Consider the following 22,579-nt stretch of genomic DNA (forward strand, 5'->3'; position numbering starts at 1 on the left):
TGGGGAGGAATTTGTCCGGGTCAGTTTCTTTGGGCCAATCCCGAAGCGGTGTCATGACGATTTCAAGACGCTCGAGCGAATGACACGATTGAGCGAGGGTGTTGAGAAATGATGAGAATTGAACAGGGGTTTGTTCATCGATTGAACTGACTCTGAGCCATAGCGATTTGATAGTCGATGCCGGAAAGTGTGGGTCCGCGATGAATCAAGAAGCGCATAGTAGTGTGCATGCAAAAGAAAAGCGCTCGAGACACGCAAAGGCGCCCTCCCTGAGAGACGGCTGGAAGCATTGCGTGTCAGTAGGCACTCCATGTTGAATCCATGACTGCTGTGTATTGATAGCGATTTCTCGGAGACCTCGACAGGTAGACAGATGACTCGCTAACGAGGGAGTCAGCCAGTACAGAGGAAGTGTGAGCTTTTGGAGTCGGTTCAATTGACTGAAGAAGTGTTCTAATCGATCGTCGGGGAACGTGGTGGACAAGGGCTGGATTTCTTCCAGACGAATTTCGAGCGATGTAACATTCGGCATGCGCTCCTCTATGCGTTGTAAATGCTGACCCAGGTCGACATCAGGCCCATGCTTTGGCAAAATGACACATAGATCCAAAACTGAGTCATGCATGATCATAGGATTGAACTCTGGAGAATCCATGGGTGCGTGGAGTGACGAAAGGTTGGGGAAGAGACGAATCAAAGGACGCGTTGAAGCGATTTCGAGCATAGCTCTCTCTGAAAAGCGTGCATACATTTCGAAACATTCAATGCGCCTGACTCGAGAGGAATTTGCGACAAGTGGAGCCCAATCCTCTTGAGTGAGATTTCGAGCGAAGTCCTGGTTGAGGGGGTTTGTCAGCTTCAGTTGGGATACTTATACTACATGGCAAGGAAAAGTTAGAACGGAAAGGGTCGCTGGCACGAACTTTGATGACCCCGACCTGTGGCCATCGAGCAGGGGTGTCCAGTTTCAGAAATAGAGGTTGCGTCCATTCCTCCAATATGCGCCAGACTTGGTCGAGCGCTGCTTCCTTCCATGCTTTACAAACGCGAGCGTTCCGCGCATTGTCGCCTTGGTTGCATACTAAGGCGAAAATGCGGAGAAGTATCTCTTGTGGTAGAGCCGAAGCACGGCAGCGTTTCATCTATCAGCCCAAATGTGTTCAATACATGTATATCCAATCCCACTTAAAGTGTAAGTCTTACCTGGAATCAAACCGAATGGTTTGGATAGGAGCTCGGTGATAAAAGTCGTGGACCCGGGCTTGTGAACGACAACACCCGGTGTGTTGAAGGCCTCCCGGCTCACACTGACGCGATAGAGTTGGAACTCGTTCTATTGAACAATTAACACTATGGTATGGGTAACTAGAAGGACATTCACGTATGCAAAGAGAGGCTCGGATCCGGGTGACTATTACGGACAGCGTGGGAGGAAAATACATAAGTACTGTACAGTAGCCGTAAGTGGAAGCCCGTTCGCCTTATGCGGTGGTGGTTGGATTACAGATATCCACCAACAGCCGTCAGTGCTCAACGTTCTGACCGTGTAACACACCGAATCACCACTGCTTCTACATATACACACTGCGAGACTCGGTATAAACTACCATTTGAGCGATAGCTGGTTCTCTAGCCCCGAGGTCATTGGGAAAGGCGGGAGATGAGGCAGTCCAAAAGTATATCATCAGATAACCCACGACAAACTCACTCTCACGAAAGAAAGAAAGAGGGAGGAAACATGAAACCATTTCATTCTGTAATTCCAAGGAGGGAAAAAATCGCACAAGTGATCAAAGGACAAGGGCAAAGCAAGTAGATAGTAAGAAGACAACCAGACGCAAAGGGACCGTTCAAGAGACATAACACGGAACACGGAACACGGAATGCGAGAACCTGAACTCTGGCATTGAAGGCGCATACGGGATAAACACAGAAGATAGGTCTGGACAGAGAAAGAGGCAGAAGAAGACGTGAAGACACTAGAGTGAAGGAGAGGACGGGATGGAGACTGAGGCCTGAGGAGGGTACATAATGGCGGGACGAGGTGACTCGGAGACGAGTGGCAGCTTTGGGTGGGTGGTGATAGTGGTGTGTTTGAGGGGAGAGGATAGTATGTAGTAAACAGGTGAAGAAAAAAGTCCTTTGGTGAGATAAGTACAACGCCACACGATCAACGAAAGAACTCTCGAATGTATCCAGCCAGCTTCGACTCTAATTGACCAATGCCCCAACGCCAACGCGTGTTCTCCCGGCAAAGTTGGAGCATGTATATACATACGCGTCGGCAGGGCGAAAGGGACCTACAGAGACAAGAAGGGAAGAGTCAGTGACAGATGTCGAAAACGGGAAGTGATGGATGAAGATGAGAGAAAGACGAGAGGAAAAGTTCAGCTGGCTGTTCTTAGTTTTGTTTATACGAATCTCCGCACCGCCCATAAATGAACCTCGGATACGTGGTATTGTTCACATCATTATTTCCCCTCGTCACTTACGGTTCATCGTGGCCGGGCAAGTGATCGCTGAGATAAAGAACAAGAACTAGTCGCCAACTCACCCAGAATGCCGCTCTACCTCCCTTTAATCAACGCCTCCCTCTCTTCTAACCCACCCTGCTCTCCCCTCTCTCCCCCACTCCCCTCACCGCCCCCATCCACCCCATCCACCCCATGCCCCTCACCGCCTCCTCCCCTGCTCCGGAAGGCTATACTGCGCCAACCGAATATTATCATCGTACACGTCCGTATTGAAATCGCCCGACTCACTCTTCCTCGGTGCGCTCCTGTATCCCCCTTCGACCCCGAACGCCTCTTCAAAGTTAGGGCGTATAGCGCGTCCGCGGGCTTCGCGTGAGGCTTGGTGCCGTCCGAGCACGGCGTTGATGAAGAATGAGAGCGATGACCAGATTTCGACTCCGAAGTCGGCTGTGGGGTGTGTAGAAGGGCGTGAGTGGGTGACGGGGATGTGTGGGTGGTGGAGATGAAAAAGGCATGAGGGGGAGGGGGGAGAGGAAGGAAGGAAGGAAGACGTACCATAGTTAATGCTTGATCAAAAGTGCGTTTAGGAGTGGTTGAGCTCGACGTCAATCTTTCAACAGACAAGGCCAAGACGTACCTGTCCAAAATCGGCCTCCAGATACTGGTGTTGTGTCCATCCTGAGCGACATACTCTTTCCATGTATACGCCCACATCATCAAGATCGAGAAGAAGATCATCTGCGTAGAACGATGGTTAGTACACTGAGTTGCAGTATTTCTCTGAGCGAAGCCAGCGACGGAACGAAAAGGAAGAAGAGCAATCCGCAGAAACAAGGGCAGTATCTGACTGACCTCAATACAAGTAGCGAGGGCAGTCAAGCCGTCCGCAATATTGGTCGCGGTCCAGTACTGTGTATCTGCACACAGTATAAAAAACGAAAATCAGCTATAGGCTCTCACTCTACACCGTCTCCACCTTCATAACACGCCGATACTCACCCTTGATCACATTCCCCTCCAACGCGCTGAACTAAAAACCATCCCAGCAACCTATCAGTAGGGGAAAATCGAAAGAAGGAAAAAGAGAGAGGACGTACGACGAACTCCTGATAGAAGGTGAACATAACAATCAACTTGATCGACAAGAACTTCGCGAGCGGTCTTCTCCCCTTGAGCTCTTCCCTCGTCAATCCATAGAAGAGAATGAGACCGTACAGCGCGATTCTGTATGCCCAACCATACACATACAATGCGAGGGAGACTATGAGAAACGGAACGCGGAGGAGAACGAAAAGGGAAGGAAGGGAAGAGACGTACGTGATGCTGATGAAGTCGATGATGGAGAGGTAGACGCTCGCGAACCGGAAGTTGTATGACTCGGAGGAGCAAAGGACGTTATACGCCTGGCAGACGATGCCCGCAATCGAGACCACTACCACCGAAGATGGCCGTCAGCAACCAGATGAAAAATCCCAAAGACGGGGTGCGGAAGTAAGAGTTGAATACGCACATGGACGGATAAGGACATATTGCAGCACAGACCACTATCATACGGAGAGTAAAATGAAACAAGGGACGGATATAAGTATTAGATGTCATGGAATAGAGGAAGACACGGCAGCTGAATGCAGCGAAGGAAGATGATGGCGGCCAAAAGCACGCACCTTGACGGTATACATAAAATACGCCTTCGTGGGTCTGTACCTCCAACAGCAAAATGGGATCGGCAACGACTGCTTATCCTTCCTCACCAGCGCCTCTTCAGCCACATGTCGCGACGCCGTCGAGGCGACGTATTCGATGAGCAGGAGTCTTTTATTGAACAATTTTCAGTGATGAATGAACAAACGGACAAAATGGTGTGGGTCAGGATCGTCTTGGACATATTGGGAAGCGGGAGTAAGTGAGACGTAACGTACAGGAATGCACTGAGCGTGACGGCCTATTCGACCATAGTCCACAAAGGTAAATGGTTTTAGCAAATACCGAACCGTGAGATGAATATCGAAAGGGGACGGATACGGTCGTCTTACCTCGTACACTGTGAACAGCCAAAGCCAAAAATAGAACAGAGATAGTCAGCACGAGCCACGGGCACATAGAAAGACACAGGAGACGAGAGGCAATGGGTGGAGAGGACGCAGAACGGGGATGATAGCAATGGAATGTAAGGATGGGTACGGGCATGGAACGGAATTGGAATGGACGTGAGGTGAGGTGATCAAGGCGAGGGATGAGCGTGGACTGAACACCCGTCGGTGCAAAGGTATAGAGTTGTCGAAATGAAGTAGGAAAAAAAAGAGGAAGAGAAATACGCACTGGATTCGATGAGGGAGTAATATGTGTATGATCGGAAGTAGCGGTATGAGAAGAAAGAGATGACGGCGTATACGGGTGGCATGTACAATACTCGGAGTCTGCACCATATCCAAGAAAAAGGGAATCAGCCGGTCAGTCAATCGATAATTCAGGACGTCCTGTCAAGAAAGCTCCGTGCTCAACCGTGCACCAATTCTCTGATCGACGAGAGTCATAACGCCAGCCATAATGCGTGAATACGCCACATACGACTGTGGCGCGCCACAACCACCTGTTTCTACGTCTGTCGTGCGCAATGCGCAGCAGAGGTAGCGGGATAAGACCATTCCGTGTGGTATATTTTCGGCGCATTGGTCCTTATCGACATCTGTAGCAATGGAGAAAGGCGACAGCAAGAGTGCAGTGTCATCATGCTTTGACCGTTCGGCCCTTCTCTCGGTGATGCCGGTGCTATACTTGTGCCTTTCGAGGGAACAAGGACAAGGTGTACAGCCCACATGAGAGGTGATCATCCCGCACCATGGGGGTAATGAGAGGGGAAACCCGTTTGGGGCCTTGATCTCTCCGAACCAGGCAAATCATGGCAGGCAGGACACGGGGTGGAGGGATGGGATGGAGTTGGAAGTGGAGTTGTGATGAACGCGTACTCACATTTGTCGTTGTTCGGCAGGATTTGTGTAATTTCTGGAGGGTTTTGTGGTTCATGTTAGTACGCCGTATAAACCGACAGGAAGAAGAGGATGCTATGAGAGACTGACCGACAATGCTTCAACACGGTGACGATGGATACGAGGACGGTCTAATAAGTCCGCCACACAGAAATCCAGTTTCGTCACATACCCGCAGAGACAAGGCAATATGAGATCAGCTATGACCCGTTTTCAGTAAAAGTCAAAACGAAAAAGAACTGACGACGGCTGCACAACCGCCTGCAATTGCCCATCCTATCCTATGTGCGTCCCAGTTAAGATCGCCATTACTCCAGAAGCTGGACTGGTCAACTGCGGCTTGGTTGTCGCTCGGACAAGTGGGCATGGCGGTGGTGTTGGTGTTGGTAGTAGTCTACAAAAATACCCAGCACGGGATAGGCGAGGGCGAGGGTAGCGAGATGGAGAGCAGTTTGGTTGTTAGCTAAGACGGAAGCTCAAGGGTATTCGTCTTAGTATTCGGTTCCAGTTCGAAATCCGGAGTATTTACTGTTCTCTGCTGTTTGATTGTGAGGGTCGTGAGGGTCAGAAAAGACGAGAGTATGGAGGGCGTGAAAGTGGAGGGAACGAAGGACGGTTGCTGGAAGAATAAGAAGAAGAGGACCGTCGTTCGGCTCGCGCTACTGGGCGTCTACCGCACCGCCACAACTGACAGCATCTCTCCGCAGGCGCTGCTGATCTAATATCCATCCCATTTTCTTTCATCGTCCACGAACAAGACAAATTCACCCACTCAGGCTGGCTTCGTGACGTCCACTTGACCCATTCTTTCCTCCTACTTGACGAGCGCTTTGAATGGGTCTTCATTGCTGTGCTATCCGTGGCATTCTCGGTCTTTGTGCATGTTGGAACTGAGAGCCGTCTGACCCGAATCCTGGTTTGTTCCACTTTACTGCGCTGGCTTAGCTCTCTGCCGTTAGGCCGCTGTGCGAGCCGACCTGTACAGGATATCGTCCATCCAGACCTCGAACAGCCTCGAGATGGGCACTATGCAGAACTTCGGTCTCTTAGTCGTTATGTTTCAAAAAAATGAAACGGCAAATCCCCCTAATTGCGGTACATCATCCTCTTACCGAACACGCTTCTCCTCATTCTCCGTCCTCACCCGTAACACGACGCTGGCACCATGTCTTTCTTTCGTCTGTCTCGAACAGGGACCCATTTGTGCACCCTCACATATGACTCTCGACGGTTTCTGGACAGCCTTCATCTGACTTAGGCTTCAGTCCACGGAGGATATCGTCGTCTGTCTAAGTTGACTCAAAAACTATGGAATCTTAGCTCGAGCCTGCTCGAGCTACGTTCGCTTCAGTTCTTTTATGTCACGGTCGCCTCCATGGGGACGGGCCCTGACCGTACACTGTGTTTTGTGTACGTGCAAACACCTATAGGGTATACTCGTGACGTTCCAATATTTTATTTTACCTGTGGCGGAGACGCCAGCATCAAGCAATGCTACGAACATGCCCTAATAGTGTGGTATTCATGAGGCGTTATATATGATATGTTGACTAACGCTCGTCTATCATGATTCCTGAAGGCAACACTCTCGCGCTGCCCTTGACCTTCGTTCCTTACCAATCTTGCATGCTTTCTCAAGACTACCTCAAGGATATAGCGAGACGCTTGCCGCACCATAAGTCCGACCGAAGTGTTCCGTCGACAAGAATACACCAGTATGGGCGATTGACGATACATTTCCCTTTCTTTCCCCATCCCAAAAAATGACCAGAGTGAGGAGCTGAACCATCCTTCTATCCCAGACGAAAGACGAATTTTCGACCGAGTCGTACTAGTCGCTCATGGTCTCTTTCCTATGCCCATCTCAGTTCGAGCAGGCATCACGCAGTTAACCGCCCTCGTAAACTCGAAAGACACATCTGTACAAATTACAATCATGCGATTTCGAACCATCAACAAGCCGACCATCGACATTCTTCGGGGCGCCATCTACTCTTCTACATCTCTGTCCTCTACAGCATTCGTCACTCATCGCTCAGGCGCCCTCACAACATTCTCAACAAACACATCACTTCCTCTGCGGACTCTTGTTGCCACCAACAGGTGCGCCAGCCCCTGCACCAGCACCCGCACCAGCGCCGGTACGACGATCGGCGGTAGCCTGGGCGCGCGAGGGGAACGACTTGTTGCCTACGTCCTTCCCGGCTTTTGCCTGCAATATCCATCACCGTCAAACGTCAGTCAGTCGACGGGGTGCTGGACGAGGTGGACAATGCGGACGTACCTGAGTGGACTGGATCCTAGCGGAGTCGGCTTTGGTCATTGGGTTTCGTCCGCCTTGGCCTGCGTTCTCTGTATGAGGAGAGTGGGGTGAGATAATGTGGAGTCAGTCGCTAGTATTTCGACGAAGGATGATTCAAAGAAAAACTAGCGCGGATGGGAGGGAGAGAGGGAGAGAAACGGAATCAGAAGGTCGAACTGACTAGACATTATGGTTCGACTGGAGGAGTAAAGGTTGGTGGTGGTACGCGGGTAGATGGGTGGGTCCTGAGGTCGAAAGGTAAGCCGTCGACCAACGACAATTTATACCTCTCTCTCCACACTGCCCAACCCAATAATAACTTCCCCTCCGCCCCCATACTCAGATTCATAGCCGCAACTTACTTCTGGCCAAACCTTCTCGTGCGTGCGAAGGCCCGAGTCTCAGCCGTCGAGCGACATTCGCCCGCGTCCCAAACTTGAACTCTGTTAGTGTCTCCCGCCACAAGAACCTATCGACGTTCAAAAGGCGGGCTGCTCGACTCCCCGTCGAGCTGTTTAAGGACGCCCAGATACGAAAACGGGTCGACATGTCCCATTCCTCTCTTCCGTCTCTTCTTCCTCACCAAAAATAACAACCAACCGCTATATACTCTCTCCATCTATATAAGTTTCATCGTTTCATCGACACCTCCTGTATGGGATAGGCTTACACGAACCATTGAGTCTCCTTCGGACGAACCAAAGCCGAGCTATCCTTGGTCACATAGTAACTTATTAGACTCAAACCACCGCTAGAACCGCTCCATCTTGATGCATCGTCCTATTTAGTGCCAGTACGCCCACAACCCGAGACATATGGCCGGATAGAGTTGCCTCTGGAAGTGTTCTAAGGTGGAGAGTCGAGTTGAGGTTGGGTTCGCTATGCCCGGTCAGTTCCTACTACACTGATTTGAAAGTCTCACCCTCGTTATCGCCCTGAGTGGCTCTTCTATCCTTAGGTCCAGATAGAGTATGCATCGCGTCGAGGGGAATCCCGAAGATTTATTGACTCAAGCTATTGTCTTCTCGCGCTCTGGCTGTCCTGTGGTCTCCATTTGTGCATACCTTCCTCGAACTACGCTCTTCGTGCTGTACACTCATCCTTATGCTATCTGAGTTGACAGTGTTCCAAAAAGCTTATTGACGAGCTGTTTCTCGCTTTCGTTGGAGATCGACTCAGCGGTCATACCTACTGCTTGTTCTCGTTTGCCATTAGCCAGCGCGTCAAAGCATCGATGCACAAGAAAACAACCACACTATTCATGCGCCCCGTACACAATCACCGTCGTATTCGTACAACCTACAACAACTTGCTATCCTCATCCAGGCCGCACCCATGCTCTACTCCTCCAACAACCTACCACAATCGTCGAGCACTGAGGTTCAAGACCGGGTAGAACACCCTGTATCTTCCGCGTCGAGTCAGACTCTGCCTCCAACCCCATCCGAATGTATCCTAAGCTCCTTACCGGTATCACAGACCCCCTACTTCTTCTGCGGTGCATTCGCAGACCCGGTGTTCGTGTTCGAAGGCGTAACAGTCTTAGGACCCCCGTCTGGCTTGTTCGTGGCGTTCTCGCGCTGGTTGATGGCGTTCTCGACACGGTCTAGGAAACCGTCTGTGTTATCCTGTTATCGGGTTCAACGGTTCGTTACGGGTCAGTATGCTTACGCGACAAGGCATTGGATGATGGGGTCCGCGGTAAGTACGTACCTGGGTGGGCTTGACCCTGTCGAAATCTTTTCTGGTCCACTGGTTTTTCCCGGCTAGGTTTCCTGCGTTGTCTGTATCGTCGGGCAGAATTAGTAACATAGAGTTAGTATGGTCCAGGGGAGAAAATAGCGGAGAGGGAGTAGGTGGAACAGCGGGGTTTTGGTGAGGGGAAAGACTGACCAGACATTGTTGATGATGGAGTGGGCGAAAGAGCTTTGAGATGCAGAGGTGAATATCGTTGGTATGGAATGGGGCTTTGAATCGTTGGACGCGGACAACTTTTATATCTCACAATGTCCATCGTCTTGGGGCGGATCACGACGATACTCCTCGCGAGCCTGTCAACTCCCGCCACAAGAACCCACGACGACTACTCTAACCTAGTGCATGACGATCCAACTGCATTCAAATGCTTACCTATTTCCTCAGAATTCACATCCTAGACCCACACAACTCGACGTGACCGTAGTCCTTGTCGACACTCGACGCACATATGATGCAGGGTAGTCGAACGGTTGTGCTCCTAGTTGTATGTTTGTTTGGTCCCCGCGAATTTTTTTACACGCAACGCCACTGAAACTGGTCTTCTGTGTCAGGTATAGTGTGCGATGGTCACGAGAGGACCGCAAAAATCTCATACAATTGAGCAAACGCAGATACAGAGAAAATACAAGACCCCGAGGCTGATGCATGTGTTGTCTATGAGCTAATCACCGCTGCATTTTAGACCATAGAAAGACCCGTCCAGGCACACGGAACTTACGCATCGGATGGATTGTGCGTCTTGGTGATCAGAAATATATTTGAGGGAACAGGGGGAGAAAAAGACAAAATGGCAACAAGAAAGGCAGTATAACAAGGAACGTCACGCTCTCTTCACGCTTTAGACTCCGCTTTCGCTAACTGCTCGACTCACCGTTGGATGAGGATTGGGGGGCTGTCAGGCGTGAACCAGCGGCTAGATGGATGAGGAACGACCTGATGACGACAACGTTGGTGGCAAGGATGGTACCATGAGTGGATAGGAACCTACCTCTCACAACGACAGGAGTGATCCTCGATGGAATAACTAAAGTCACTAAAGTCCGAGATCCAGCTCTTCCACCCGTGCATGCGCGACCCTCAACTCCTCCTCCAGAGACCGTATTCTTGACCCGAAAAACTTCTCCTTGTCTTCCTTGACCCTATTCATTAGCTCCAGCGCCCGCCCCACATTACGCCAAAACTCTACCGCCTCCCTTATCTTATCCCTCGATTTTGTCTCCCACCACTCCGGTTCCCATACGTGGGTGTATTCATCGCAGTCCTCGTCCAGAGAGGATAGCACCTGGAAACCTCTAGGAAGTAAAGGGAACAGGAGCCAGCTGACGTTCTCTACGTCACACCGGATGGTGGAGTACCCAATGCAAAGTTGGGCGAGATGGTGGAAATGCTCGCCGATAGAAGGTGGGATATTGATCGAGGTCGTGCGCAAGTACAGCCTCAATTTAGTGATTCTGGGGCAGTGGCGAGCGAATTGGATGATGGCGCGCAGAGTAAGGGTGGACTCGGGAGTGAACATGGGGTATGCGTTCAACACCAGCTCTTCCAAATGCGGAAGACCAGCCGCAAGAGATTCGATTTGGTAGTCCGTGATGTCGATAGGCTGGACGTAGCGAATAGTGAACGTTTTCAAGTGGCGAAGGCGGATAATAGAGCAAATGTCCGCGAACGTGTATATAGGAGAATCTCGGGCGTCCTGTATACTCATTCGAAGGTTGTCGATCTCGGTCATGTAGAGCTCGAGACGTTCCAGGCCACGACATGAATCCGTTAGAGCGTTGAGATGTTCTTGAAGGTGTGAAGGTGTCCTCTGGTGTGGTAGAGGGACGTTTAGGAAGATAGAAATCAGAGAAGATGTTGGGAAATTTGGTGTGGTGAAAAATTGCCGAGCATGAGCCAGAGAAGCTCCGAATGTGATGGATTGCAACGACGGGAATGCACCAGCTTCCAGAGAAGCCTGAAAGTTTGGAGGTGCTTTCGCCCATTCCGTATTCTGAGACGACAGTACCCGAAGCGAGTGAATGGTAGATAGAGGGTTGATGATGGACGGAAAGAAAAGAGTGGGTGACAGGATGACATCGCGAAGATGTCGAAGTGCTTCGAAAAGATGGCAGAGTTCTTTTCTGTCTGCTCGTCAGGAGCGGGGATGTCAAGGTCAAGGGTCGTGAGATTGGGCATTCTCTCAGCTATGTGGGGACATAATGCTTTGAAATCCATTGACATCGAACGAACAGACCCGTGGCGTATATTGATTTTGAGTGCAGAAATCGAGTGGTGCATAATGAGGGCTCCAAATTGGGGACCTGTGCGGGTGCCTATTCGAAGGGATTGAAGATTCGGAAATAATATGGAAAGAGGTCGAGTGGACATGATCTCAAACATGGCCCCCTCAGACCAACGTATGTGTGAGGCCGTCCCGTCGATGGAGCGAACTCGGTGTGAATTGCTGAGGAAACGGTCCCAGATGCTCTTGCTCAGAGGAGGCGCAAAGCTCTGATACAATTTGTCAGGAGTCCTCTAATCCAAGTTCTTGTATGAAACGCACCATTTTCCGAGTGTTAGGGTCTGATACCGTACCTGCCAACGAGGCAAGAGCGCTTGTCCAATCGTACAAGTCTCGCCACACCTCGTTAAGGGCACCATCCGTCCATGCCTTGCACACTCGAGCATTTCGGGCATTCGAGTCATAGTCGAGCTGCAAGAAGATACGATGAAGCAATTCTTGGGGAAAGTTTTGTGCATGAGGCGTCGTCATTCCGGGCACAAGTACGCCGGGGAGGAACTGAGATGACGACTAGTGCTGCACACGGCGTTTCAGTGGTAGTTCGTGGCCGATAACGCACGTAGCTGAGTAATTGGTAGTAAGTAGCAGCCTGAACGACTCACATAGAGCACCTCAAGGCCTCAAGGCCGTCACCTGCAGCGAGCGTCTTTTTTTTAACGTTGGAGTTGACGCGTTCAACTTCAAACGCCGTGACTTTGCCGTTGCCATCCCGGGGAATATTAATAATGGACACGAGGGGCAAGGAAGGACCGTGGCGTGACCCCTGTCTTTTGTTTGTTCCCAGCGCCACATTGTACGTACCACCACTCTCACCTGGAATCTTTCGTATGATATGAGGGTACTTCTACACTAGAAAAGAACCACCATGGCGTTGGACAGCAGCAGGCGCCACGACGTGAAAGAGGAGAAGAATGAATGACCGGCGAAGTCCGAGCTCTCAGCTGATGACAGAAACAGTGGAAGGAGTCAGCTGGGAACGGGAGCCATGACGGTGTGTAACGAACGACGGAGAATCAGTCCACTGGGCAGTTACGATCTTTCTCTTCCGTAACAGTGAGAATACAACTACCTCCAAACGTTATAGTCTCACCGCCGAAACCGATTCGAACATGGTACGAACTATATCTTCTCAACATCCAGCCAATTCTCTCTGACCCTCCGATCATACAGAACGGAACGGACTCCAGCCAAACATCCCCTGGCACAGCGTCTCACCTCCCAAAAGAAACGCTAGATTTCGCACATCGGATGTTTGATGCGGCGAGGACGGGAAATTCAGAGTTGTTGCTCGCAGCTGTGGATGCTGGGCTTCCGGTGGATATGATGAACGACGACGGTGCGCCCTTCTCTTTCAATCGGGATACATAACCCGTGCTCACAACCATCGTACGGACTCAAAAATCTGATCAGGCAACACCCTCCTCATGCTCGCCGCCTACTCCGGACATCACACCCTCGTCCAATCTCTACTCACCCGCAAAGCGAACCCAAACAAACTGAACGACCGCGGTCAATCCCCCCTCGCCGGCGCGGTCTTCAAGGGCGAAGACGAGGTCGTGAAAGTGTTGGTCGAGGGGGGTGCGGATCCGAGGTTGGGGACGCCGAATGCGATTGAGAGTGCGAGGATGTTTGGGAAGGAGGGGATGTTGAGGTTGTTTGGGGCGGGGGAGGGAGAGGGCGCGGGTGCGCTGTTGCCGGTGGGTGAGCGGTGATGAGGACGGGCCATTTTCGTCGCACTACGGATCGGACGAAACGCGATTTTTCGCCCAAAATTCGTCGCATCAGGATGGGACCTCCGTCAGCATACGCAGGGGTCCTTGATGTCGATGAGGGGTGACGACAAATATATATCATTGTACGAATTGTACGAATGAGAACTGTCCCCAGTGTATTTTTAGCTGTTGTTTGTCGTCGAGAATGTTACCTTGCTTGCAAGGTCTCTCCCACCCCGGTAATTGTGGCTGAGCGACTTTTTCGCACACAAAGCCAAACAGTTTGCGTAAGCTTTTCTCACATTTCTGTGGCACCCCTCACCCAACAGCAATCGCGTACTTGATTACCACCATCAGGACGGAGCAATTTCTATCTGCCCTGGATATACAGATTTTGTACACACCCAGCATGTTCCGCGAAAGTATGCTCGATGTCTGCACGCACAACGCGCTCAGGCCTGAAGGGCTATCGACGCCACAATGCATCAAGCCGATGCTTCTCCTGAGGCCTACGTACGCTTCGAGGCGCTGCTGCGGTCAGCGAAGCAAGCAACCTGACATCAGTGGCCATCGGAACGTGGATGTATTGTGCAGATTTAAAGGCTGCCTCTAATACGGGTTTGCGAGCCAAGAAGAACCATCTGTGGCGCGACTCTTGCGTGATCATCCAGAAGTAATTTCCGGTACTGAATACTCTGCAGTATCGCTAACAAAGTTGCTACTGCAAATAAAGTGCACAGAAATATTGAGCATTGGTAGATATGCCATTGTCAGAAGAGGTCTCTCAAGCAAGGTCAGTGCCACAGCATGTGGAGCTTCCCTAGTCATGGTTCTACTGGGATTGTGTGGCCCATCTGTATGTAAACGATCTGTTCTCTTTCGCCACGCTTCCCACGGATGCTACGCTTTGAGTTTACATCAATGATTTTGAAATGGAGGGTCGAAAGTGCCGAAAGGCGCTGCGATGCCCCTGTATCCTGCCAACGTCGCTTCGCCAAGGCCTTCCCATCTGATTCTACTCTTGCTTCATCTTCAGCTTTCAACCCTTCTTGCTCCTGACCATCACTATCCAAACGTCGACGTCCAACACGTCGTCGAACAGCGCGCTTTGAATTCTTGATTTATACCAGATATTTGACAAGGAATAGTAGAAGATAGTCATGGCGTCTTTCTTGCACAAGGTTTTCGACAAGGCGGAGGAGGGCATTCAGAGGACTGGCGATACTCTCACCGGTGCGTTCCTCATCTCCCTATCACTCTGGTACACAAGACAGTCCTGACCGACCGACCCTCCAAACCAGGTATCTTCAACCCCGACCGTACGTATCCTCTCACCTCCTTCACCTCTCACCTTTCCCCAACCAGACTCACTCACTTTGCTACGTAATCGTATGCGTTGTACACAACAGGCCGTCACGACGACCCGATCGAGAAAGAGCACGATGCGATACGTACTGAGATCGCGGAGAGCCATCGTTTTCAGTCGTTCGCTGACGAGAGGGAGAACAACTTCGTGAAATGGTGGGTTCAAAAAATCATTTCTTCCCCTTTCCTTCCCTCTCTCCCTCCTCCGTCTCTTGTGTTGCCTTCCGCACCAACCCATCCATCCATCCATCTATGAAATGCACCGCTGACGATCCATCTTTGTTCCGCCCCTATGTCCACCCATCTTTCTATATATTTATATTTATATCGTTTTCGGATGTGGTGTCCCCAATGGTGGTATAGGCACATCGACGGGCACGACTACTTCTACGCTCTTTCAGAGATGCTCGAGAGCGCGAAAGAATGTATCTTCATCTTGGTACGCTTTTCTATCCCATCCTCTCTTGTTTCCTTACTCCATAAAAATCTTTCCCTTCTCCTTCTTTTCTTTGTCTCTCTGTTTGTGGTCTGCTTCGAGACGTCGGTGCTGCGCTTCCTCCGAGGATCCATGTAGTGTTTCCCCCAAGGATCTACGTGCGCACGGACTTCGAACTGGCGTGGTGGCGATAAGTAAGATCTGAACTGCAGCTGCGGATGACGATGACGCCGTTCGTTGCTTGTCCTAGTTTGCGTACCTGGGAGCTTGGTCCTGAGTGCATTTTCGGGTTTTTGCATATCGCCTGGTGGCGCTAGCGATTTCGTTGTGGAGCCCCAAGGGGTCCCGAACTGGCGTCCATACGTTCATACCGCCCGGGTTTTGGATTTGTTTGTGTAAATAAACGGAGATAACACCAGATTGCGGTCCCTCCGCCCCTATATTTCACAGTCTAGTTTCAACCATACCCCCCTCTCCCTCCTTTCCCTTTCTACTCTTTCCTGTACTCCATCTTCAACCGTTCCATGATCTCCACAATATTTTTCCTCGGCTCTTTGATCTTATCGGCGCTGACAGCCGGATTGGCCTTTTGTTTATTTTCTGCGTGGATAACAGGATTGGTGGCTCACCCCGGAACTGTACCTCCGCCGCCCGCCGGCGTATAACGAAGAATGGCGCCTCGATAGGGTGTTGCAGAGGAAAGCGGAGCAGGGTGTGAAGATTTATGTTATTGTGTACAAGGAGGTGTGTGTCCCTTTTCCTAATTCGCCAGCCTGTCTTTGAGCATTTTGGTGGTTTACTGACCGCTCACGACCTCCTTGCGAATGCCGATAGGTCACGCAAACGATGAGCATGAGCTCGCACCATACGAAGGTCGCGCTGGAGGCTTTGCACCCTGAGATCGCGTGTATGCGTCACCCGGATCATATCGGGTCGAAAGGTAGGTTTTTCCTGCAAGTATTCGTACGCTTGGGTAAATTAATGTATGTTTCGTCCATGAATCACAGACGACGTCGAGTTCTGGTCTCACCACGAGAAGGTACATCCTCCATCTCCTCTCCCTCTCCCCTCCTCTCCCTCTAACCAACGCACCATCCACCTTCCCCCGCATCACACATAGGTCGTAGTCGTAGACAACCACCGCGCCTGCATCGGCGGTCTCGACATCTGCTTCGGCCGCTGGGACACAAACACGCATCCTCTCGCCGACGCGCACCCTACCGATTTCAGCAAGACGCTCTTCCCCGGCCAGGACTACAATAATGCGCGGATCAGCGATTTCCAGGATGTGATGAATTATGTTAGTGGGACTATTAGTGTGGCGGAGAGTCCGAGGATGCCGTGGCATGATGTGAGTGTGCTTTTTTTGTTGTGCAGGGAGGGTGGAGGGAGGGTGGAGGGATGGAAGGAGAAGTGCTGATGAGGCTTTTTGTGTGATGTGTGGTGTAGGTCCATATGACGCTTTCGGGCCCGGTCGTGCTCGATATCGTGCAGCATTTCGTGGAGAGGTGGAATGAAGTCAAGACTCGCAAGGTCCGTCTCTTCTCTTATCCACTCTCAATCCCATACTCATACTCTCCCCACATCACAAATCCCCTCCACAGTATAAAGCCGACGCCCGCTACGACTGGCTCGCCCTCCCGCACAACATAACCTTCGCCCCCAACGAAGCCGTCGTCCGTCACCCGCACCGCGAGCGCTGGCACGGCATGGGCCGCCAATTCCGTCAGAGGTTCCATATGGAGCCGGAGGAAGAGGAACTGGAGGAGCATGAGCCGAAGAGGCCGTGGGGGAGCTGTAGGGTGCAGTGTGTGAGGAGTGTGAGCGATTGGAGTCATGGGGTGTTGACGGAGCATAGTATTCAGAATGCTTGTGAGTGGGCCTTTTTCTTGTTGAGTTTTGAGTTTTGAGTCGTGGGTGGTGGGGGGCGGATTGCTGAGTGGATTCAATGCGGGTTTTTAGACATTCAGATGATCAGGGAGGCGAACCATTTCGTCTACATCGGTGTGTCTTTCTTTTTTTTTTTTTAGCTCGATTGAGCATGATCCGATCGCTGACGACTTTACAACCACAGAGAACCAGTTCTTGTGAGTGTCTTATTTGTGAGGATTGTGCCGGGAAAAGGTATCTAACGCTGCATGTATATTACAGCATCTCCAACACGAAGAAAGATGGTCCCGTTGTGAACCAGATCGCCGCCGCCCTCGTCGAGCGTATCGTCCAAGCCGCTCAGGCCGGCCAGAAGTTCAAGGTAATACGCCTTCGCAGCCTCAGATGTATTCCGGATCGCTGACAGTTGGGTCGTGCAATGTGTGGTTTGTTTTAGGTTGTCGTCATCATCCCCGAGCTGCCCGCGTTCTCTGGAGACGTAAAAGACGAAACGGCGCTGAAGACGATCATGGCGGCTCAGTACAGGACCATCAACCGTGGCGGGAGCAGTATCTATGAGGAGATCAGGAAGGCCGGATATGAGCCGTGAGTCCACTGGCAACATGGTCGTTCACAGAAACACGAACGAAGCTTACGGATTATGTTTCTAGGATGGATTACATCCGATTCTACCATCTTCGTGTTTATGACCGTATCAACGCTCCCCTCTGTGAGTCACATTCATTCTACGCGCTCCATCTCCGTGTCATCGAACTAAACTCGCTCTCGTCTAATCCCATCGTGAACAGCCACCTTCATCGCCAAGGCCGAAGAAGACTCCGGCGTGAAATTCAACGAAGCCCAAGTCGCCCTCGCCCGCCAATGGGTCGGCGACTCCGCCGACACCTCCTCCGACGGCCAGCCCAAAGAAGTGACCATCAAGCTCGCGGAGCCCACCACGGAGGGCATGGTCGTGTCGAAGAAGACGGACGTGAAGACGGAGAAGTTCCCGTTGCCGACGAGTAAGGCCGAGGCTGTGGAGAAGATCGAGAGGTTCGAGAGGGCGGCGAAGAGGTTGAGGGGGGACGCGCATGTTAGTGATACGGTGGGGCAGCATGCGTTGAAAGATAGGACGGAGTTGGCGGAGGAGCAGTGGTTGGGGAGTGAGGAGGAGGAGTTGGCCTCGTGAGTTTGCGGTGTTGGTTTATTGGCCGCTGGGTGCTAGTGCTGATTTGTTTTGTTTTAAGATATGTATCTGAGTTGTCCTACATCCACACGAAGTTGATGATCGTTGACGATCGTCGTGTTATCGTACGTCTTTGCTCTAAGTCCTGGTTGCTCTAAGTCCTGGATTTCATTAGTGACTGACGCTTATAATTCTATCCGCCTATAGATGGGCTCCGCCAACCTCAATGACCGTAGCCAGAAGGTTAGCCCTTATCGTTACAGCATTTTCTCATCAGTATATATAAAGCTAATCCATCGATGTACTACAGGGTGACGGTGACTCCGAGATTGCGCTCGTGGTCGAAGACGGCGACATGATCCAGAGCACCATGGATGGCAAGCCCTTCATGGCCGCCCGCTTCGCTGCCTCCCTCCGCCGCAGGCTCTTCAGGCGTACGTCCCTTTCTCATTTTCCTCCTACCGCCAACATCAGGACAACCTTCTCACCTACCCCACATGACATCTATTATCTCCATTACAGAGCACCTCGGCTACATCCCTCCGCAGATCTGCCAAGACCGTGACGAGCACGTCACTGAATTCATGCGTCCCGCGCCCGTGGCGAACCCAGACGAGTTCGGCACTGCCGACGACGAGATCATGGCCGATCCACTCTCGGATGAGATGGTTGAGCTGTGGCAGAAGACGGCGAAGGTGAACAGGGAGGTGTTCACGGAGTTGTTCAGGCCTGTGCCGACGAACTTGGTTAGGGATTGGGATGCGTATAACGTGCGTTTTTGGGCATCGGTTTCTTACATTTCCAGGTTTTCGATGTTGACGAATATGTATGAAATGTAGAACTATGTCCCGAAGGTCAAGACGGGTCACGTCGCGCCTGATGTGCCTCTCGAGCGGGTCAAGGCCCGTCTCGCGGACGTCCGCGGTGCGCTTGTTGAAGCCCCTATCGTACGTCTCCCAGTCTTCTTCGCTTTTCTGGCGTAAAACGCCACTTCTAACGTTGCATGACTGCCATCCGTCATACAGGACTTCCTCATCGACGAGAAGGACTTCGCCGAGGGCCCCGAGTGGCACGGACTGAACCCTACGTTGCCGATCTACATCTAGATGATATAACGCGTTGTAGTCTGCTTTTGGTGGCTGAAGTGGAAGGACGGATAGAAGATCTGAATGAACTCTGAACCGTTACGAATGTACTGATACATGCTACCAAATGTCCACGAAGAATGATGTCAATAAATGTGCTTATATTGCTGCAGACGGTGATAGTGTCTTTGCATTGTAGATGATCCCATAATTCGGGAGGCATAGTAGATGATGACCACTGAGAAAGTCTTGGGAGATAAAAATGTCTCCAGCGACAATCACTTTGTAATTCAATACCCTCTTTTGCGAACGAGATAGTGTTCAACATGCTATGTAGTCACAGAACTGAGGAAGACTTTGATATTGTGTTCCAGTACAGTGGCGCGCCACACCATCGAGGTCTTCGGCTGTTCCCGATGGCGTACAATCTCGTGAAGTAGAGCGCGTCAGCCCTTTCAACAAAGACGCCTCCCTAACAGTCTTTGAGGACTGGATGTGAGTAATCTTCCTACTATTTACTCTAATTTATTCACAGATCCCGAACAACCAACGGAACATCATATCCATTACTAACCATCATCTCAGTTCCAACTCACCGACAGAATGACGACGTCTTATGCGCAAGACCTTCCTCAAGAATTGCTTCTTCGCATCTTTGTATTACTCGACTATCGCTCGAATGCTCGAAATGCTCGAGTGTGCAAGGCGTGGAAGGACGGAGCCCTTGATGAGGTGTGGCAACATTTGTCTGATTGGACAAGCGCTCTGGCTTCGTTGGCAGGTACGGCCCCGGACCCTGACACTCAGAGGATAGTACGTCCTTTAAGTTACATTCAACCTCCGAGCATCCCTGACAGACTAGATCAGAGCTTCCTGTCTCCTCTCAGCAATAACATATGGGACCGTTTCTTCAGCAATGCATGTCGTGTCCGCTACATCGACGGGACCAACAGGCCGGCCTCACACATACGTTGGTCTGAGAGGGCTATGATCGAGATCATGGCCACTCGGCCTCTCGCTATACTATTTCCGAATCTTCAATCCCTTCGAATAGGTGCATGCTCAGGCCCCCAATTTGGAGCCATCATCATGCACGACTCCGTTTCTGCGCTCACCATAGATATGCGCCTCACGCCCGCTCGCTCAACGCCAATAGATTTCACAACATTGTGTCTGCATGTATCTGAGAGAATGCCCAGGCTCACGACTCTTGAGCTTGATATCGCTGCTCCTGACGACCAGACAGAGCACGCTCTCTGCCTTCTTTTCGAAAGACTTCCGTACCTTCGCGATGTCACCCTATCACCCATGCTCTTCTTTCCATCCATCATAAACCCTCTCTCCACGATCCACTCGCTTCGCGCACTGATGTCCCAATCAGCTCATATCGAATGGGTCAAAGCGCCTCGAAACTTTCAGGCCCCCCTGGAAGCTGGTGCATTTCCGTCATTGCAATCCATCACTTTCGGGTCTTCCCTTGATCATGCTCGACAGTTCTTCACAGCGCCAAATTTCCCAACGTCTTCTTTGATTTATATCTTCTTATACGTCCCTCTTCCGCACCACAAGACATCTTCGCACCTTCAACAACTTCTCATCTCTCTCGCAGATTCGTGTCGTAGCCTGGAACGTCTCGAACTCTACATGACCGAGATCGATAATCTTCGGATGAGCATACAGGACGCCCGAAACTCTCCTGTATACACGTTCGCGGACATCTGCCCTATTCTCCGTCTTCAAAACTTGAAGGTATTCATTATTCGATACGTCCACCCTATATTTATCACAGACGACGAAATCGAGTCTCTTGCGGCTAGTCTTCCACACTTGGAAGAGTTGGTGCTGAACGCATACCCCATGATCACCCCGAAGCCCACCCTCACTCTGCGCGCCATCATCCCATTCGCTCGCCACTGCCCCAGACTCACGAAACTGGCGTTGTATTTGCGCTGCACCCTGGACAATGTCCCCCCTTCTCTCGGCACCCATTTGGTCCACCTCGCCCAACTCTGCATCGGGTGCTCCACCGTCTTGTGCAACGTAGAGACCGTCAGCTGGTTCCTGTTTCCATTACTTCCTAGAGGTTGCGAGGTGCTAGCCTCTGTGGATGAGGACTGCGACGAATTTCTCTACGTGGCAGAATCGGCGTGGTGGGAGACAGAACCGAAGGTTCTGAGAGATCATGCGATAAGGTTTTGGCAGAATGTGGGGCGGGCGTTGGAACTGATGCATAAGGTCAAGGAAGATGGGGAGAGGCCTCTCAGGTCGAGAATAGGAGCTCTGGAGGAGGAATTGCGGGTCGCGCATGCACGGCTGGAGGAGTTGGAGTCCTGATCTTTGTCGATGCCTTGTAATCGTCCAATTGAAGGCCACTTCTACCATTCTTCGAGGTAGGGTACTACTTATTTTGGGCAACCTTGTTCGCTGATTGGAGAGTGTGCTCGTAGCGCGCGTTCAATAATGTTAGTCACTATGATCATATAAATCTCCTCGACACCATGCCTCTGCAACCCATTTCCGCCAGCTCCGTATCATCACGTCGTTCCTCACCGATCTCGTAGCTGAAACACGCCGGACCGTCTTCCAATTCTCATCCAACGGTACCTACCAGAGGCTGGAGGACCAGGTGCTGGAAGTGGTCGGGGCGACCCAGGTGGAGGACGTCGTGTCCTGGGGCAATCCTGGGGTCGAGTCGAGCAGTTGGCGGGGCGTCTCAGTCGGAGCATGAAGAGAGCGTGTGGCCTTCCTTGTTTTCTCGTTACTATTTTGTCTTTCCATCTTCCTGCTCTTTCAGATCTATTCCTAGTCATTGAGTCCATAAATGTGTAAGATTTGTATATGTCCGAATTGATTTCGCTATGCTGAAGTTCTGCCATTGTAACACTCTTTCGGGCTCCGAGCTATAGCTACCAATTCGGATCTTGTGGTGATTTAGGAGCTGTGAGATTTGATGGATGCTTTGCGCAAGAGATGTAATGATACAACAAAACTTGAACTCGTCCAGTCGAAGTAAGTAAATTATACTCGTACCACCGAGGATGGACAATGAGCCTAGGTGGAGGTGAGGTAAGTATCGTGGACAAGTGACATTCGGTTTCCCTAAGGATGTTGCTCATGAGAAATG

General features: G+C 51.1%; 6 protein-coding genes across 6 annotated transcripts; 3 read left to right on the plus strand and 3 right to left on the minus strand.

Moving 5' to 3' along the window:
• Window positions 1-1,732: 1,732 nt before the first annotated feature.
• STEHIDRAFT_122695 (DUF300-domain-containing protein) lies at window positions 1,733-6,050 on the minus strand. Its single transcript, XM_007305830.1, has 17 exons — window positions 5,706-6,050; window positions 5,552-5,592; window positions 5,445-5,477; window positions 4,794-4,891; window positions 4,508-4,515; window positions 4,394-4,416; window positions 4,139-4,286; window positions 3,985-4,018; window positions 3,792-3,906; window positions 3,572-3,698; window positions 3,474-3,504; window positions 3,327-3,391; window positions 3,112-3,212; window positions 3,030-3,040; window positions 2,763-2,921; window positions 2,555-2,706; window positions 1,733-2,300 (listed from the first exon to the last, which is right to left on the minus strand). The coding sequence occupies exons 1-16, from the start codon at window positions 5,826-5,828 to the stop codon at window positions 2,702-2,704; spliced, it is 1,122 nt and encodes a 373-aa protein (XP_007305892.1). The 5' UTR covers window positions 5,829-6,050; the 3' UTR covers window positions 1,733-2,300; window positions 2,555-2,701.
• A 1,479-nt stretch (window positions 6,051-7,529) lies between these two features.
• STEHIDRAFT_158419 (uncharacterized protein) lies at window positions 7,530-7,784 on the minus strand (the record flags this gene model as incomplete). Its single annotated transcript, XM_007305831.1, has 2 exons — window positions 7,530-7,673; window positions 7,746-7,784. 2 exons carry the CDS (start codon window positions 7,782-7,784, stop codon window positions 7,530-7,532), a joined length of 183 nt encoding a protein of 60 aa, XP_007305893.1.
• A 1,463-nt stretch (window positions 7,785-9,247) lies between these two features.
• Window positions 9,248-12,320, minus strand: STEHIDRAFT_169621 (uncharacterized protein; the record flags this gene model as incomplete). Its single annotated transcript, XM_007305832.1, has 6 exons — window positions 12,064-12,320; window positions 11,751-12,011; window positions 10,708-11,511; window positions 10,393-10,660; window positions 9,477-9,547; window positions 9,248-9,391 (listed from the first exon to the last, which is right to left on the minus strand). The coding sequence occupies exons 1-6, from the start codon at window positions 12,271-12,273 to the stop codon at window positions 9,248-9,250; spliced, it is 1,758 nt and encodes a 585-aa protein (XP_007305894.1). The 5' UTR covers window positions 12,274-12,320.
• Window positions 12,321-12,667: 347 nt separating this feature from the next.
• Window positions 12,668-13,623, plus strand: STEHIDRAFT_132284 (ankyrin; the record flags this gene model as incomplete). Its single annotated transcript, XM_007305833.1, has 4 exons — window positions 12,668-12,683; window positions 13,010-13,138; window positions 13,213-13,499; window positions 13,588-13,623. The coding sequence occupies 4 exons, from the start codon at window positions 12,668-12,670 to the stop codon at window positions 13,621-13,623; spliced, it is 468 nt and encodes a 155-aa protein (XP_007305895.1).
• Window positions 13,624-14,674: 1,051 nt separating this feature from the next.
• Window positions 14,675-19,476, plus strand: STEHIDRAFT_112283 (phospholipase D/nuclease; the record flags this gene model as incomplete). Its single annotated transcript, XM_007305834.1, has 23 exons — window positions 14,675-14,747; window positions 14,816-14,833; window positions 14,924-15,035; window positions 15,243-15,318; window positions 15,931-16,059; window positions 16,150-16,255; window positions 16,323-16,354; window positions 16,436-16,666; window positions 16,693-16,728; window positions 16,765-16,848; window positions 16,920-17,187; window positions 17,286-17,319; window positions 17,346-17,402; window positions 17,467-17,566; window positions 17,642-17,790; window positions 17,856-17,914; window positions 17,994-18,369; window positions 18,432-18,495; window positions 18,578-18,613; window positions 18,681-18,804; window positions 18,893-19,140; window positions 19,210-19,317; window positions 19,396-19,476. 23 exons carry the CDS (start codon window positions 14,675-14,677, stop codon window positions 19,474-19,476), a joined length of 2,601 nt encoding a protein of 866 aa, XP_007305896.1.
• A 582-nt stretch (window positions 19,477-20,058) lies between these two features.
• On the plus strand, window positions 20,059-22,319 carry STEHIDRAFT_169624 (uncharacterized protein; the record flags this gene model as incomplete). Its single annotated transcript, XM_007305835.1, has 3 exons — window positions 20,059-20,268; window positions 20,323-21,845; window positions 21,903-22,319. 2 exons carry the CDS (start codon window positions 20,059-20,061, stop codon window positions 21,787-21,789), a joined length of 1,677 nt encoding a protein of 558 aa, XP_007305897.1. The 3' UTR covers window positions 21,790-21,845; window positions 21,903-22,319.
• Between the last annotated feature and the right edge of the window lie 260 nt (window positions 22,320-22,579).

The sequence above is a fragment of the Stereum hirsutum genome (assembly GCF_000264905.1).
Source record: "Stereum hirsutum FP-91666 SS1 unplaced genomic scaffold STEHIscaffold_10, whole genome shotgun sequence".
NCBI classification, from domain to species: domain Eukaryota; kingdom Fungi; phylum Basidiomycota; class Agaricomycetes; order Russulales; family Stereaceae; genus Stereum; species Stereum hirsutum.

Excerpts from the sequence above, each read along its gene's own strand:
- STEHIDRAFT_122695 (XM_007305830.1), bottom strand. The coding sequence starts at position 5,828 with ATGCCCACTTGTCCGAGCGACAACCAAGCCGCAGTTGACCAGTCCAGC. Across the intron at positions 5,593-5,705 it reads CAGGCGGTTGTGCAGCCGTC|ACCGTCCTCGTATCCATCGT; the intron begins GTCAGTTCTTTT and ends CGGACTTATTAG. Across the intron at positions 3,907-3,984 it reads ATATGTCCTTATCCGTCCAT|TGGTCTCGATTGCGGGCATC; the intron begins GTGCGTATTCAA and ends CTTCGGTGGTAG.